We start from the raw sequence: 17537 nt of genomic DNA on the forward strand, positions 1-17537 counted from the left end.
ACAGCACAGTACAGTCAGGTACTTGGTGCACTAACTAAAACTCCCGGTGAAGGCCTGCATCTCCCCCAATATTGATGTTACCAGATCCAGAACGACTACCGTAACGAGATATTACTTCCCCCTCAGATCCAGAAGGACCAGACCGGACCAAGAAGAGTCCCAGTCAGTTCCGTGTCTCTTGTCTCTTCTTGCCCATTGTCTAAGGTTGTCTTGGATCTTTTTACTCTTTCATACTCTCCCTCCGACTGGTAAAAACTAAACCCAACGGGCCTGTCCATCCATCCATCCCGCTACTAAACGCCATCTCTTGTCATTCCCATACACATCCGCATTTTCCAATCTTGCTTTGTCTCTGTTTTCTTTCTTCATAATTCTTCTGCCTCTTCTACTATCAACTCTACTCGCTTCTCGATTCCTTACGCTTTGCTGCTGCTTCTGATCGGCTTCTCGTTCGCCACGTCCTTGATCGACCCTGAGCACTTCAGTACCATCATTTCGCCCTTTTTCCCCCCGACGAGACGAGACGAGGTGAACCGGCGTCCCTCGCACCGAGCGACCCCCTTTTGGCAACGAGCCCCCCCACAGGCACAAGCCTCTCCGACGTTCAGTTCATAGTCCATTAGTCCAGTCCACAAGCCTACTGCTCGCCATCTCTCGAATCCTACCTACATTGCCATTATTATTCCGCGTCCCCGAGAAATCGTTGTTATACCGACTGGACTGCAGCTGCAATCTTTCAGCATTTTCCCGACTCATATTCGGCGCTGTTTCTCGTAATTGTTCACATTCGGTCGAATACGCTTTCGCTGTCTTTTACACTGTTGCTCTGACGTTGCTTCGCTCTTTCGCTATTCCCACCAAGGAACAGCGTCCTCTTGTCAGCGATCAGATTCGCCCCTGGCTCTACGATACACTTTGGCATTGGATCGCATGCTGAAGTCTCGAGACTTTCTCTAGCGCTCAGAACAGAATTGCATTGCACGACGTTTTTTTACCCGCTGCTCCAGTTCCCGTTTCTATAGCGTTCGCCGCCACCGAACCGAAGCAAGAGATTCGGTCGGATCCACGAGCCCAGACGCACGCAACGTCGTCACGCATATACTGCCGTCGGTCCCCGCAATCACTTGAACCGTCCCGGGGCTCGCTCGCTGCTCCATATGGACGCCCAGACCACAACCGCAGAACCTCATCATCCTTATCCCTCCAGTCCTTGGACTTCTTCGACGATATCATCGAGCACAACGAATCCAACGACACCATCTGCGACGAGTTCTCACAGCGCAACCGCCGCCGAAGGCTACTTCTTCGCCGACCCGTCCGCCACACAATTTCACTCTCCACGTCTCGACTTTCTCCCGGCCTTTCTCCTCCCTCAGTCAAACATCTACCACGCTCAACTCCTCCACTACAATAAGCTCATTTCCCCCTCTCGCGGCGGCGGCCTGCAGACACCGCCACTCCCTCCCGTCATCTCTGCTCCTCATATCCAGGCGGCGCCACGGTCGCGATCGTCTAGCAAGGTGTCGCTAAGGGACGCCTCCGCCGGCAAGGGGAACACAGCTGGAGGCCATGGGAGCAGGTCACATCAGAATTTAGACAAGAGTCGCTCGGTTGCATCCTCCAAGGAGGTTCCGTCCAAAATGTCTTCAAAGCAGGCCGCCGACTCATCGAGGCCTTTACCCCGACGATCCGCACCCTCGGCTCAGTCCCACTCTAGTTCAGTGCCCTCGACGCCTCACCAGCACGCTCGGCAATTTTCATTTGAGGACCGCGAACCGTCACCCACGGGGACAAATAACCACTCCCCACGATCGGCTTATTCTGAGACAAATAGTACATTACCTGCGCTTCGGCCTTTACCGCCGCGATTAGGAGGCTGCAAATACGAGACCGCCCAGATAAATTCTAGGAGGAGAATACCGTATTCGGTCGGCAATGATCGTCTGGAAAAGCTGGACTTGCGGACGGTCAAGAACAAGTTGTCCGAAGATGAGGAGCGAAAGCTGGCCACAGATATGCGAGAGGTCTTTGACCGACTCCTGCCTACCGCCGCTGTTGAGGAGAACCGAAAGAAACTAGTGTCGAAGCTTGAAAAGATCTTCAATGACGAGTGGCCCGGACATGACATTCGGGTGAATCTCTTCGGTTCATCTGGAAATCTTCTTTGTTCGGATGATTCTGATGGTAGGTCAATCTTCTCCAAGCCGCTTGACCACAATCTAACCCTTTTTAGTGGACATTTGCATCACAACCTCGTGGCACGAATTGGAGGGTGTCTGCATGATCGCCAACCTTCTAGCGAAGCGTACGTATCTCTCTGCACGACCACAAATAATTCGCTAACAGCAGATCAGGGGGAATGGAAAAGGTTGTTTGTATTTCGGCTGCCAAGGTGCCTATTGTCAAAATATGGGATCCTGAACTGGGCCTTGCGTGCGACATGAACGTCAACAACACCCTTGCTCTTGAGAACACACGAATGGTTCGAACATATATCGATATTGATCCACGAGTTCGCGAGCTTGCCATGATTGTAAAGCATTGGACACGGAGAAGAATAGTCAATGACGCCGGTACGTAGCTTCTCCCCTCACAAACTCTTTTGTCTAACGGTTCGGTAGCATTTGGTGGCACATTGAGTTCGTACACATGGATTTGTTTGATCATCGCGTTCCTGCAGCTGCGCAGTCCGCCCGTTCTCCCATGTCTGCATCAGTCGCCACACAAGATACCCAAGCCCGATGGGACCCTCCCCGACTTTGCCGACGATGTTGAGAAGCTGGCTGGTTTTGGAAACAAGAACAAAGCATCCGCTGCAGAACTTTTGTTCCAATTCTTTCGCTTCTACGCTCACGAATTTGATTACGACAAGCACGTTCTCTCTGTACGACAGGGCAAGTTGCTCACCAAGCACGAGAAGAAATGGCATTACGCGATCAACAACCAACTATGTGTCGAAGAACCTTTCAATACGTCTCGAAACCTCGGAAATACGGCCGATGAATATTCTTTCCACGGATTACATATCGAGTTACGTCGAGCGTTTGATCTGATTTCAGTGGCGAATCTCGAGGAGGCTTGCGAGCAGTACGTGTTCCCTAAAGAGGAGGAAAGAGTATGGTCTCGACCAGCACCACAGCCACGACCTGTCCTGCTTCGTAGCTCGTCGCAGTCACATTCAGGACGCGGAGGTCGGGGTAACCATCGCGGCGGCGGACGACATAACAATAACTACCGAGGCGGAAATTCGAATCGGCGAGCATCTGCGGGCGTTCCACAATTCGATGCAAACAACAACAATATGTTTATGCAGCCGGTGAACATGGCGCAAGAACTGCAGTGGTACCAAAACCCACAGTTCCAGTTCCAATATGCACAGCAGGATCTCATGACTCAAATGGCGTTGCACCAAGAGAATATGAGACTCTTGTATGCCAGTCAGTCACCAGCATTTATGCAGCAGCAGGCCCAAGCAATGAGTCAACACCAGCAACAGCAACAGCAGCGAATGTCGACAAGTGCAGGATCAGCCCAACAACAGCCGCAACAGACATCGGATCGTTCCAGGACAAATTCGTTCGATAACCCGCCGCTCAGCGCTCCTCTACGACCGGACATATATGCTTTATACGGGATGAGTTTGGGACAACAGTTCTTCCCTCAAGCAGGTGCAACTTACGGAACATATCCTTCGTCTCCTGCTAGTACGACTGGAGCTACTCAGGACTTCCGTCGTCCACTGCAGCGAAACGGTATGACTAACGAAGCAGGTGCTCAAGGGTCAAACGGTACTCTACGTTCACATTCGCAGCCTGCATCGCGTTCCCCGTCATCATCACAGGCAAATACTGCGTACTTTGGCGCTCAATCCTTTAGTGGACCTACGCAGTCTCGGGGCGCCAACGGCAACCCAATCCCAAGTTTCATGTCTGATGACACAGATTTCGACGAGACACCGAAGGCGACTACGGATTCCCCACAGTCGGAGGAGGGCAAATATTCTGTTTACCTGTCTGAGAGCCCCAGTCCCAGCAAGAAACCTCAACAGCCAGTGCCGGCTACAAATGGTCTTGCTTTTGGAGATCTGTCCAGTCAGGGCTCGAGCCCCGGGCGCCGACGATTGTCGACAGACCAGCTTCCCCAAACAATTCTTGACCGCCGAATGAAGAGGACATCACGATCGCCTTCGCCTTTAGGGCAAGCCCGAAACATTACGGCCACTGCTTCATCAGCGCCATTGGCACAAGGGCCTTTCCCTGGAACTCAGAACAAGAACCTGGGACGCCCTTTGGTCGTGAACGGATCGAGTTTGAAGACAAGCGTGACCCCGAGCCCGCGTCAAGCCCCTTCTGGAGCAGAGAGCAGCACCGAGGAGACTCCCTCTTTCGAGAACCCTCTGCAGATCCATGCTGCAAATGGAATACCCAGCTACCCTGTCGATGGATCCATCTTGCCTCCAGTTGAGCCGCAAGGAGTTGTGAACCAACAAGGTGCCTTTAACCAGGTTCCTGTGGTGGCCAACGGCTCCACTGCGCCGCTTATGGCTGCAGCTCCGTCAACTACGGATGACCCCTCGTTCCGTGATCGCATCGCTATGATGAGCGCTTACTACATGGGGACTCCTCATATTGTTCAGGATCCAAATGTTGGAAACTCTCGATTGTCGCCGTCGACTCGACAGCGTCTGATGTCGCGCCAGAACCAAAACGGGGTGATTGCTCCTCTCGATCTCGCTATAGCTGAGAACCGCATTGATCGCCCTGTTGGTCAAGACTTTGCTCACCTCTCACCGGTATATGAGACTCGCACTCCCTCGCCCACGGTTCTTCGAAAGGATGGACCGTGGAAGTCCGAGAAGCAGAACAGTCCCAAATCAGGCCGAGGAGACGGACCCAAGGGAGGCAAGTCTGAAGACCAGACACATAATTCTCAAGAGGGAACCAAGTCTCAGAAGAACCAGAAGGGGAATTCTCAGAAGTCCAACGGTAACCGGGAAAACGGCCACGTCCGCGGAGCTAGAAGCGAAAGCGACAACGCCTGGCAGAAAGCCGGTAAGGGCAAGAAGAAGGGTGGCAACAACAACAACACGCAACAAGGAAACGGCGAGCAACCTCCCAAGCACGAGTCAGAACGAAAGGGTGGCTGATTGGTAGTCTCGATCTGAGAAGCGACGAGACACGTCGGCCAGATCTTTCAACCTGCGACTTTGGGATATGCCATTGGGCTGCACCTAGCACTGCAACCGTTCCTTGATCTATAAACGGCTGTTTGCCATTTTGGATAAGGCGTACTGCAAAGTCCACACCGCGATCAACGATTCAAGATGGATGGAAGACTGTTGAAGAGATGACAAAGGCACATTGGAGACACTGTTCTGGATCGTCCAGATACGTGACGATATTTACATATGTAGTAGGTGTGTATGATTGATGTCAAAGAGTGTTTTATTCATAGCATTTATACCGCAGTGGTTAGCGGTTGATTTACAGATTGGCAAAGCAAGAGGATCGGTTTCAGTGGCATGGCATGGCATTGCATGAAAGAATGACAGCAAGGCCGGATCCGCTGGCTAGAGGATATGGCAAGGAAAGGAAAGGAATGGTATGGGCGGACAACTGGTTGGTTTGTTGATTGGTTGCAAAGCACAAACATGGAAACGAAGAGGCGTTGGCGTCTTTCTACACATGGCCGGTTGGGAGGAGGCGTTTTATATACACAGCTGCAATTGCATTAAAGACAAGTCAAAGTCCATCTTAGGGGAGCGGGAGGAGGAACAAGCGGTTTACAGTATATCCTACAGGCTAGGCTGCATGGGCAAAGAAGGGTTCAAGCGGTTTTTCTAGATGGTTGTCAGAAAAAAAGCATGGGCAGATGTAACGAAGCACAGAAAAGAGATAAATGAAAGTTTTAATGCAGCGGTTTTTACAATATGAAGCATATGGTGATGTTGGATGCTGAAGGAAAGAAGACGAGACCCAATATTAAATGGCCTACAGCTAAAATATTCACTCACTGGTACCTACATTTCAGTGATCATGCATGATGCCGAAGTTCCGTCAATCTGAGGATTACATGATGTATTATCAATTTATGGGCGGTTCCTTATTCGCGCGCGCGCGGGTATGTGCGGCAATTCCCGAAGCTTAGCAACATTACTAAGAACACTACCTGATGCCTCTGCAGCTGCGGCTGGAGTAGGATTAGATCTTAGATGCTGACACATTGCCGCCGATGTGACGTTTTGGGCGATTGTATATGATGAGAGGGGAAGTATAAAGATGTAGCTATAGTTCCTTCGAAGAGTTGTGTTATTCACTCATACTCTCTACAATCATACTACACTTACATCCAATACCTTCAATATGAGCATGCTTTCAGCTGAAGTCACAGAATGGGGTCAATCTCCCAGATCTGTAAAAGTCGTCCCTCCTCAAGCTCCTGTTCACGACTCCGAAACAGAGATCCGTGTCATCGCTACCGGTCTTCACCAACTAGTTCGCGCAAGAGCAGCTGGCAAGCACTACACTGCCACAGAACTTCCCCACCGGCCTGGTGTGGATGGTGTAGGCATCAATGTGTCTACGGGAAAGAAAGTTTACTTTTCTCTGCTGGGTACCACGCAGGGCAGCTATGCCGAGATCATCAATGCGCCCTCGCGCAATATCGTTGAGTTGCCGGATGGTGTTGATCCCGTCGTTGCGGCGGCTATGATTAACCCTGTCATGGCGAGTTGGATGGCATTGAGGAAGAGGGCTGGTTTGAAGGAGGGTGCCGCGTTTAAGGTGTTTATTAATGGTGTTACTACTGCCAGTGGGAAGATTGCTATTAAAGTTGCTCGACACCTTGGAGCTACGAGTGTTGTTGGTTCAGCGCGCAACCAAGAAGCTCTTTCAAAGCTCGACTTGGACGCAAGTGTTGTTCTGAACGACAAACCCACAGAAACCGACTTCTCCGCCGCTGCAGACGCAGACATCGTGCTCGACTTCCTGTACGGACCCTGGCCCAACGCTTTCCTGTTGAGTCCCAGCACAGCAGCCGCAAAGAACGCAATTACCTGGATCAACATTGGAAGTATGGCCGGTGACGGAGGTGATATTTCGGCGATGGGGCTTCGGAGGAGGGATGTTACGGTGCGGGGCTCCGGGCCTGGGTCTTGGGATCCGAGAGAGCTTGGGGCTGAGACTGTGGGCATGTTGAAGGTGCTTGTTGGTGTTGGGAGTGAGGGATTGAAGAAGTATCGGTTTGATGATGTTGAGAAGGGGTGGGAGGATAAGGGGAGGGATAGAGTTGTTTTTGTGTTTGGTGAGGAGAATGAGAAGTTGAAGTAGTGGTATAGGGTTGGTAGAGGAGGATGAGTACGGATAGAAGATGAGACGTGGTTATGAGGGACAACCATGAGATTAATTAACTATTCCTTTTTGCAATGAGATTTATTGATTCATTTTGTTAATTTCAATAAATTGTGTACCTTTGTGAATGGCGGTGTTCAAAAACATATCACTGTTGATCAACAAACTCATCATGACGAAAACAGCCCTACAATACCAGTGAGTGAGGAGCTACCAGTTTCGACCCTGTTACCCTTAGGCACCGGCATCCGGCTTTAATGAGAGCTTTTGAATGCCATAATTCGATCTTATAGGACTGTATTCTTAGGACTATAAGCATACTGACTGCTCTCGAGGCTTGTCAATGGCTGTGAGTAATAAGAGCTGCCTGGAACACGACACTGCAGGCAGCACCTGTTGATCTTTATGCCGTGTCAGGTAAATAATGAGGCTGACAATCAACAGAAAACAAGAAGAAAAAGAAACATCAGTATATTTATTCCCGCAGACCCTGGTTTAAGATCGCCCGGTCAAAGAGGTTGAGCGGGTACCTCGATCGTGAACTTATTTTGGTCTTAGATTTGGTGGATCTTGACATGGAGGTCAGATCAAAGCAATAATTAGACAGCAACTCATCTACCAGAACAGTAAGAAGGCTGTAGGCAGATATATTTCAATAAGCATATCGGGTTATGAGAACCCTTTCCTTGGTGACCGTTATGAAACGGGCGTACAGAAACGAAACGGTTCAACGGACAGCCTGCTTCACCTCGTGACAAGTCTCCTCCCCCGCAATCATCTTACCTCTTTGCGCCGACTGCAGTTGGTATTACTGGACTCCACTGGACAAGGAGACATGGCATTCTGACAATCCGTCATACCTAATTTATGGTTATACCGTGTTTTACCTTTACTTAACCGGCAAGGTCCGTACGGCCTAGACTATCCTCATCGGACTCTACCTAATCATCTGCCTCAAATATCTCACCGTCTCCGCACCAAGACAGACGAGCCTTCCCTTGCTTCTGTTATCCACTAACGTTAGTTGTCAAGAGAGAACAAAAGCAAAGGCCTAGACGCCAAGGACCCAAAATCTCTCGCACTTGCCCCAGTTTTCAACCCCAGCTTTTCCATCGAGGAGGGAAGGAGCCCACCTTTAAGACCCCCAAGCGTCCTCCACTTTCTGTCACCTCAATTCAGTTTCCCGGGTCTCGCTTCGCTTTCGCTTTGCCTTGCCTTTTCTAATCTTTAGACGACGCAATAGCCGAAGACAATACTATTCGGTCTTGAAACTTGAATCTCGATTCTTTTACGTCTCCAGATCAAAACTGACGACCCATTCGACGACCCCGTGTTTCAAGCATTACGACAGAACGTGTCAATCCGGTTCCGGCTCCCTGGGACACATACCTAACGTTGCACCAAAGGCCCGACCACCCCGGTTGAACGGACAAGTCGAGTCGCGACCTCGAAACCACCTACGAAATTAGTCACCGCAGACTCAACAACACTCAGAGTGCATCGCAACTTCACACCCGGCAGTCTTCTAGCGAGGCGCCTCTTTGCCACGCTCTGACGACAATGCTGTGGTCAGGCGCTAGCATTGACGCTGCGCTCTCTACCCCAACCTGATGCGATCCTCCCGAAACTCCGTCCCCTCCGGCGACAAACAATCCAACCTCTCCATGAGGGTCGACATGGTCTCGAGAACATCCAGCGATGGGCCTCCTCCCGGGTCAGGCGGTCGACAGTGGAAATCGCTGATTAATAAGATCCCAAGGCGAGGGGTATGTTTGGTCTTCAGAAGTTCATGATTACAAGTGCGAATGCTGATGTAGCGGTATAGATCAAGATAATCAGTCAGCATCCGCCCGAGACGAGCACCTCCGACCTCGATCTGAATGCCAGATCCCCCGATGGCCATAATGCGAACCCGCTCGACAGTCAAGAGACGCATATCCGGCAGCTGCAGGCTATTGTTCAGCGAATGCCTCGAAATTTCCCTACGACGCCCAACCACGTCGACTCGGCTTATAAAGAATTTACCAAACATAAAGAGCAATGCGCTACGTTATGTCGCCTTATCCTGACAGAAGAGCTTGGTCGCGGTTCTCGCAATGGAGGCGATCTCATGCGCCGCGATTCGGCGGTTGACTCACCACAAAGTCCTAGCCATATCTACGATACCCGAAGTTCTTTCAGCGGGAGAAGTCTCGCTGAGGTTGTTTCTGGTAGTGTCGGGAAGAGTATACACCAGAGCGAAGCCTGGTTATCGTCGGTGCGCGACTGGAAGAACTGGCTTGAGTCCTTGGCTGAGGCTTGTCGGACATGCCTGATCGAGACATACAAGAACAATGAGCGCGATGCAACTCAAGAACAGGTGGAAGCGTTATTTACGAATAAGAGGTTTCGGAAAGAGGCTGTCCAGAGGATGCGCAATGCTAGCGTCACTCGGGTTATGTCGGCAGACCCTCAATTTGTGAGTTCATTGTGGTCAGCAGCGAAGCGATGGTAACTGACATTTACAGTTCCCGAAATATGAAATGCGATTTTACGATTATGAAAGAATTAAACAAGAGCTGAACGAGATACGACAGCTCGTTCAGACAGGCGAATCAGGCATCTCCCCCGACCGAACTATTCAAGAGTTTACCATATCACAGCGGGGCGATGCGATACTCGAGTTCGCCAACAATGGTCCTGCATGTAGTTTCAGCGATCCGGCGATTCGTTTTCGAGTCTCCTCCTACATGCTTGCCGAGACGTCGCCCATATTTGCTCGTATGTTTGCTGGGCATTCCAGCAGTCTCCATCTTTATGACGATGAAGACATCTCGTCACAGTTGCCGTTGCCGCCGACGAAATACTACTGCAAAGATGGCTCCGAGGCTAAACTGTACCGCATGCCTCAAGTTGAACTGAACCACATGGACTCCCTCGAGATTTTATTGCATGCGGCGCATCACCATAGCGAGAACATTCCACGAGAAATCGAATTCGAGAAGTTTGTTGCTATCGCCGAGTGTTGTATGAGATACAAGAGTACTTCGCCTTTAGAACTCATCGTTGAGCACAAATGGTTGCCGCAGTGGATGCACAAGGGAGCGGACGATATGCCGGATGGTCTCTTGGTCATCAGCTATGCCTTTGGTCTGCGACGACTATTCTCGCGCATGTCGAAAACTACGATCCTGAATCTTGTCGATGAGAAGGAGTTGGACGCAAAGCCATGGCCGCAGAAGATCAAAGACAAGATCTGGGCTGTACGTTGCGCAAAGATTGCGCAGATCCACGAGTGCTGCATGAGCGCAGTTAGGGAGTACTTACGAGAGCCGACACATAACAACCTCGAGCAAGCTGAACCCACGCCGCTCAATGCCAACTTCGCGCCAGACGCACTTCCTCCTATGATGTTGACGAGTACCCCGAGGTGTCCTAAGGGAAGCCATTGGTGTGATGCCACAAATCTGGGCTGGTTGATGCTTCTGTACCACGAGATGAACCTTCTGCCTCAGATCATGTCTTCGGATGTACTTTCTCACTTACCCAGATCACAACCGCAGTCGAAAAGTTTGGCACAGATTGTGGATGCTTTGAGGAGGATCCCAGCACCACCAACACCAGTGCACCGTGGCGTTTGCGACCCAGGCCCAGTGTTCCGCTCTGCTATTAGTGATATCTACAACAGTGTTCTGGGTCTGACGCTATTCGATATCAGTGGCAAGAGCCATGGCTGGGGTCTGTCAAAACATCAAGAACGAGAGCCTCAAGCCCAGTTCAACACAGGTCTCAATCGTATGGCTGCGCATGATCCGAGCTATAGCGTCGCTACAGAGTTTCCCGAAATCATTCGCCTTCGTGTTATGTGTCAACTGGAAGAGTTGAACGATCTTCACTCAGCAGCTATGGTTAGTCGGGCATACTACGAAACTTACAAGAAGCATGAGCTCTATCTTATGAGGAACATCCTTCGTATGGATCGCAAACGATCAGCTGTTCAGCACCACATCCCGATCGGACCCAACACCAACGAGGAGAAGGTGCTTAGGGAAGAATCTGAGATTCTTAAGCGGACGCCGGCTGACACCGCGGACGGCATCACCCTTCACAGCGTGGTTGAGACCGAAGGGGACTACACAGACTCTGACGATGACGACGACGACGAGAGTCTCTACTCGACATCGGTAACCAGGTCTCTTCCCCGATCAGCAGCTACCACAAGCACAACCACTAGGGGACTTGACTTCCAGGGATCTTCAGACCTTGCGGCGCTGATCACCGATAGCCCCGCACGGACACCAAGGGCCCGAACCGGGACACCAAGGGCCCGAACCGGGACACCCACATCCACATCTCGATCTACAGGCATCGGATCCCCGACAACCCCTCGACAAGCCGTATTCGACCCACCACCGGCTCCGGCCGCACCACCTGATGAACCCCCTCTCACAGTCGAAGAAGCTCATCGAATCCTATGGCCAGACGACGCGATCAAAGCATCCGAATCACCAATGTCAACCCTCCACCCAGGCACAGAAGGCATCCGTGAGAAGTTCCGCGCTGGTGATCCCGCTTTTCACTTAGGATTGGAAGAAAAGACTCTTGTTCCCACGGGAGAAAAGCAACTCAGGAGCGAACATGATCGACAGGTCGGATTGTTGAAGGGAGGCGAACCGAGTAAATGAACTACATATAAACATCTACACAGAATACCCTTTTCTTGTTTGGAAGCAAGCGATGTTTGATACGCTATTGGATGTTTGGCGAATGTGTCTTGTATGGGACGCTTATACCCTTGGCGCGAGGAGTTAGATATTGGATAAACCGGATGAATACTACTGAGTTACTATGAGAAGAGTTTCGTTCCTATTCTGCACTGGGTAGTCATGATGCAGTCGCTGCCTTGTGATAAGTAAACTAGCAGTGTTGATGGCTGAGTCATAGGACTATTGCGAGTCAACGAACTGCCAATGCTCTACTGGACTTGAACTCTCGAGAGACAGCTAGACATTACCCAAGCTTAATATATTGAAGCGCTGCGGTGACAGTTGATCCCAGGGTACAACGCTTATGCTTAACAAAAGACAATAGGCGAATTTTGGACATATCAATACCCGAAAGTCTACTCTATGAAACGTTCACTAAGCGCTCTGGGAGGAATTCAAGGAACAACGAAATATTGAACTAGAAGCTATCAACATTCTTGGCCAGCTCAAGTCCAGCCTCATTTCCACCGGCATGCTTCCCCAGTCTCCCACTGGCTAGATCACCTATTTCACGAATAATGCCCGAGAGTTAACGCGACTAACATGACTCTCCTGGTCGGTCTCCCACAAAGTGTAGTCCATGTCTAGACTCAAATAAACCCAGTTCTCCTATCTAAACCCAAGCCTACGCTCACTACTAAGCTTGGACCCCTGATCAAAGCTCAACCTTCTGTCTACCTTCTTACTTCTACGTTACTAACGACAAGCCTTATCGTTTCAGGTAAAGCAGCTGTCAAGTTCACAGTAGCGTAGAAGTCCCACCTGCACCAATTGCTTGGTACCTCGATTGGGGCTACGTTTACTTGACGAGCTTCTTTAGTGAAGACATCTGCTATTCTCTGGCAGGCATGCAAGAGCTTCGACGTGATGGCCCGGGTATGTGTGATGAGTCTTCTGACTACAAGAGATTTATAAGCTCGACCACGAATGTGACATGAAACCGCCATCATGATTATGTTATGCATCTTCGGAACACGGCACTCAAGCTTTCAACCTCATTAGGAACGCTCCTGGAATCTTCACGTACCAACAACCAACTGCTCGGTTTCACCGTTAAACCCTGATCTCAGTGCTTCAAAAGCCACAGGTATTGGAATCTCTAGGCACGATCGTGAGTTAGGCAAAGGGTCCAGAGGAATAGAGTGAGTGTCTGTCGTTTGACTGACGGTTAAGACCCGGACAGTGATACAACTCCGCTCCATTCCAGGCTGATACAAATGACGGACATAAGCGGTCATAGAAGCATGATGTAGCCTACCCGGGCGTTTGCGTGAGATGGAAACCTACCAAGATCGATGTAAGCTTCCAATGTCGCAACAAGACCCATTGCGGAGACAAGAAGTAAAGTATAAAACCAAGGATCACATACTATTAAACTTTACTTCTTGGCCGGGAATAGCTAAGACATGTCTATCAAGGAATGACATAGACGGTCCAGGCCGGGAATCAGGGAACCATCTACATTCCTCCCAAGCGCCTCGCTTGATCTACAAAGCTAAAGTTTACACCTATGCAAGGTCCCGATGGTACCTGCATTGAGAATAGCTTCATCAGCCAACAACTTTCGCGGGTGTTTTTATAAAATGATTTCACAAGACGCGTTCCGACTCTCTTCGGTTCGACAAAGCATTATACCCAATCTCTTTTGACCACTAATCTTTTGTCGCTCCTTGTCAAAATGAAGCCTGTGTATGCCTTAACACTATGTCTGGGCCTTTTCGAAGGCGCTGACGCCATCGCCCTTCCTGATTTTGTCTCTCCAAAGATTGGTTACTCTACGCAAGCTACTCACGATGAGCCAAAGCCTGATGCACCTCCAGCCGCCAACTCAGGGCCCAAGAATTCGATGTTCTTTGGAGCTTGGACGCCCAAGGTGGGACTTACCAATCGACCTTCTGTTCGCAGGAGTGTCAAGACTGGGGAGACTTATGGTTCTGATGATGGTGCCGACGACGACGCCGAGGACCGGTCTGACGATGACCCAGGAAAGCAGTCTGACGATGAACCTGAAGATCCCGAAACGCCTGACTTTGATGGTACTGAAGTGGCATATATGGAACCGATGATGGCTCCTACATACGTTCGCACTGGCCCCCTTCCTGTCGACAAACCAGAATCCGCCCCCAAGACTAAATCATCCAAGAAAGTGTCAACCAACTCAAAATCAAGCAAGTCCAAGTCAGGATCAAAGCCAAAGGATGACACCGTCAAGACAGCCAAGCACAGCAGTGATGACGACTCTGAGTCTAGCTCCGGCTCAAGCGGAAAGAAGAAGCGGAAGGGCAAGAACAAGGACAAGAGTAAGGATGACAAGAGTAACAGTTCTTCCAGTGCTACTGCCACGAGTGTCATTCCAAAGCCAACCTCTGGTCGGCACTCTGGTGATGACGATGCTGTCAAGTCGCGTACCAAGCCTGAAGACTCTTCTTCCACCGCAAAGCCCAAGCCCTCCGACGATTCGTCTAAGAGCAAAGGTAAAGGAAAAGGCAAAGACAAAGGCAAGACTGGCGATGACGATGACACCAAGTCCACTTCAAAGAAGGGTTCAAAGGATGACGCTGCCAAAGTCGATGACTCAAAGTCCAAGTCCTCAAACACTGCCTCCAAAAAGTCCAGCAGCGCACCCCGTCATCCACGATCTGTCGCAACCCACCAGTCCGGCTCAACCTTCGACCCTAACAGCGCCAAGGGCGGCGGCAAGAACACTCCTGGCTACTACAAGCCATTTGAACCTCCCAAGCTAAACAAAGGCTACATTCAAGCCGTTCCCCCTAAGGCCAGCGAGCGAAGCGACAAGTCCAGCTTCAAAGTTAAGCCCAAGCCCCATTTAAGAAACAAGGTCGGTGGTTCCCTCTTCACCCCCTTTCCCCACTCCACAAAAGAGAACAATTACTGATTATGAGAGCAGCTCCGCCGTTCGCAACCGTGGCAATAGACCGCGCCAAATGGACTTTCAAGTGTGATAGCGTGAACGAGGGGGATGGGTGCAAGAATGCGATTGATGGGAAGGCGGATACTATGTGACATACGCAGTGGGAGGGGAGTGAGCCTGCGTCGCCTCATGTGATCACCGTGGATATGAAAAAGATTTATAATGTGAATGGAATCCCTATGCTTCCGAGACAAGATGGTTCGCAGATTGGATATATTGCCCAGCATCAGGTTTTCCTGAGTAAGGATAAGAAGAATTGGGGTTCGCCTGTTGCTTATGGAACGTGGTATGCGAATTGGACGACCAAGTATGCCAACTTTTATACCCAACCTGCTCGTTATGTCCGACTTGTCGCTATCACAGAGGCAAACGGGAACCCGTGGACGCGTATTGCTGAGCTCAACGTCTTTGAAGCGAATGACCATGTGCCCCCTCAGCCGTCTTCTGTGGGAGCCTGGGGACCAACCATTAACCTTCCAGCTATCCCTGTAACCGACACTGTCGATCCAAACACTGGTAGAGTTCTCATCTGGTCATCATGGGCTCGCGATACCATGGATGGAGGCCCAGGTGGTCTGACTCTGACCTCAACCCGGGATCCAGCTACTGATCTGGTGTCTGAGCGTGAGGTCACTGAGACGAATCACGACATGTTCTGCCCTGGCATTTCGCTTGATGGCAATGGCCAGCTTATCGTGACAGGCGGCAACAACGCTGAACGCACAAGCGTTTTTGATCCTGTCAAACAAGCTTGGATCCCTGGCCCAGATATGCAAGTCGCTCGGGGGTATCAGTCTTCCGCGACAACTTCCACAGGCAAGGTTTTCACCATCGGTGGATCTTGGAGTGGTGGTCAGCCTTTCAAGAATGGTGAAGTATATGATCCCAAGAAGAAGACTTGGACCCTTCTCAACAAAGCCGACGTGCAGAAGATGCTCACCGACGATGTCCAGGGCTTGTTCCGGTCTGATAACCACGCTTGGTTATTCGGTTGGAATAAAGGGACAGTGTTCTAGGCCCGACCTAGCACCGCAATGAACTGGTACTATACTGATGGGAAAGAGGGGAATGTCAAAAGTGCTGGACAGCGAAAGTCGGATCGTGGCGTTGCTCCTGATGCGATGTGTGGAAACGCCGTCATGTTCGATGCTGTCAAAGGGAAGATTCTTACCAATGGTGGAACTCCTAATTATCAGGACTCTGATGCCACGGCTGATTCTCACATCATCACGACTGGAAGTCCAGGTACCAAGGCCACCGTCTCATACGCCAGCGAAGGTCGCTTCCACGCCCGCGTGTTCCACAGCTCGGTCGTTCTCCCCAACGGAAATGTCTTCATCACAGGGGGTCAGCAATATGCCATCCCCTTTGCCGATACGACGCCCGTGCTGGAGCCAGAGATGTACCTACCCGACGAAGATCGCTTCATCCTTATGAAGCCGAACAATATCGTGAGGACATATCATAGCATTGCTCTTCTTCTTCCTGATGGACGAGTCTTCAACGACGGCGGCGGTCTTTGCGGTGGTTACGACACAAACCATTTCGACGCACAACTATACAGTCCTCCATATCTGTCCGACTCCAAGGGCAAGCTAGCCACGAGGCTAAAGATCATTTCGGTGTCTGCCTCTGCAGTAAAGGTCGGCGGGACGATTACTGTTCAGACAAACGGCGCAATCGCACAGGCTTCTCTCGTCCGATACGGAACAACGACACATACTGTCAGCAGCGATCAGCGTCGTGTCCCCTTGACATTGGCAAATGCGGGCAAGAATACGTACTCGTTCCAAGTGCCTTCCGACCCCGGTGTCGCGCTGCCTGGGTACTGGATATTGTTTGTCATGGATAAGAATGGTGTACCAAGTATTGCTTCGACGGTCAAGGTGATGGGTTGATTTGATTGGGCTTGTAGGAAGCGTTCTAGATCTCCGTATGTCAAGAATAATAACATCATGCTTTCACATTTGTTTTGTCGATTGCCTTGCGCCGATTGTTGGACTGAAGTATGTCCGGTATAACATTAGCAAGCTAACTGCTAACAACAGTGGAGAGATCAAGAAATAACCTATCAAGCATCTAAGGTCATATTCAAGACCTAAAAGTTATGTAAAGAGGTAAAGGAGTTTAGACTTTTTTATTAGTTTAGATCATTATTTAGACTACTTTATCTTACTCCTCTAAGCCTTAGAGGAGAATCTTTTTGCTACCTCCTAGATAATTGATTAGGTAAATAACTACCACCCAGGCCTAAACCCGATCTCATATTGAACGTCTTTGATGGTGTCTTCCATGAGTGACTTGGGAGGTGCATAGGTGCATGTCATCGTGCATTTCGTCTTCGCTCGGTCCAGATTCGTGTTGTACCGTGTTGATGACATCCTTTATCGACAGTCCATCGCAGTTTCCATCTTCGACTGTCAAGGTGGAGGGTTGATGGGAATATTTGATTAGGTCTATAGCAAGCGTTTTGGATTCTATATATCGAGAATAATATCATGTTGTTTTCGT

At 50.3% G+C, this 17537-nt stretch overlaps 4 protein-coding genes across 4 annotated transcripts; all 4 read left to right on the forward strand.

Annotated features, from left to right (window-relative positions):
* Positions 1–1157: 1157 nt before the first annotated feature.
* On the forward strand, positions 1158–5146 carry B0J16DRAFT_377004 (uncharacterized protein; the record flags this gene model as incomplete). The annotated part of the gene is made up of 4 exons (XM_046130813.1): positions 1158–2184; positions 2234–2305; positions 2355–2573; positions 2622–5146. The coding sequence occupies 4 exons, from the start codon at positions 1158–1160 to the stop codon at positions 5144–5146; spliced, it is 3843 nt and encodes a 1280-aa protein (XP_045988178.1).
* A 900-nt stretch (positions 5147–6046) lies between these two features.
* B0J16DRAFT_326130 (uncharacterized protein) lies at positions 6047–7463 on the forward strand. The gene has a single exon (XM_046125969.1). It carries the CDS (start codon positions 6363–6365, stop codon positions 7326–7328), a length of 966 nt encoding a protein of 321 aa, XP_045988179.1. The 5' UTR covers positions 6047–6362; the 3' UTR covers positions 7329–7463.
* A 1025-nt stretch (positions 7464–8488) lies between these two features.
* Positions 8489–12181, forward strand: B0J16DRAFT_277336 (uncharacterized protein). Its single transcript, XM_046123803.1, has 3 exons — positions 8489–9115; positions 9175–9807; positions 9857–12181. The coding sequence occupies exons 1-3, from the start codon at positions 8960–8962 to the stop codon at positions 12011–12013; spliced, it is 2946 nt and encodes a 981-aa protein (XP_045988180.1). The 5' UTR covers positions 8489–8959; the 3' UTR covers positions 12014–12181.
* Positions 12182–13690: 1509 nt separating this feature from the next.
* B0J16DRAFT_359297 (uncharacterized protein) lies at positions 13691–17074 on the forward strand. The gene is made up of 5 exons (XM_046129648.1): positions 13691–14937; positions 15003–15061; positions 15128–16033; positions 16091–16863; positions 16894–17074. The coding sequence occupies exons 1-5, from the start codon at positions 13773–13775 to the stop codon at positions 16922–16924; spliced, it is 2934 nt and encodes a 977-aa protein (XP_045988181.1). The 5' UTR covers positions 13691–13772; the 3' UTR covers positions 16925–17074.
* The last annotated feature ends 463 nt before the right edge of the window (positions 17075–17537 follow it).

Source organism: Fusarium flagelliforme (assembly GCF_020744385.1).
Source record: "Fusarium flagelliforme strain FIESC 12 MPI-CAGE-AA-0113 chromosome Unknown B0J16scaffold_1, whole genome shotgun sequence".
Classification (NCBI taxonomy): Eukaryota; Fungi; Ascomycota; class Sordariomycetes; order Hypocreales; family Nectriaceae; genus Fusarium; species Fusarium flagelliforme.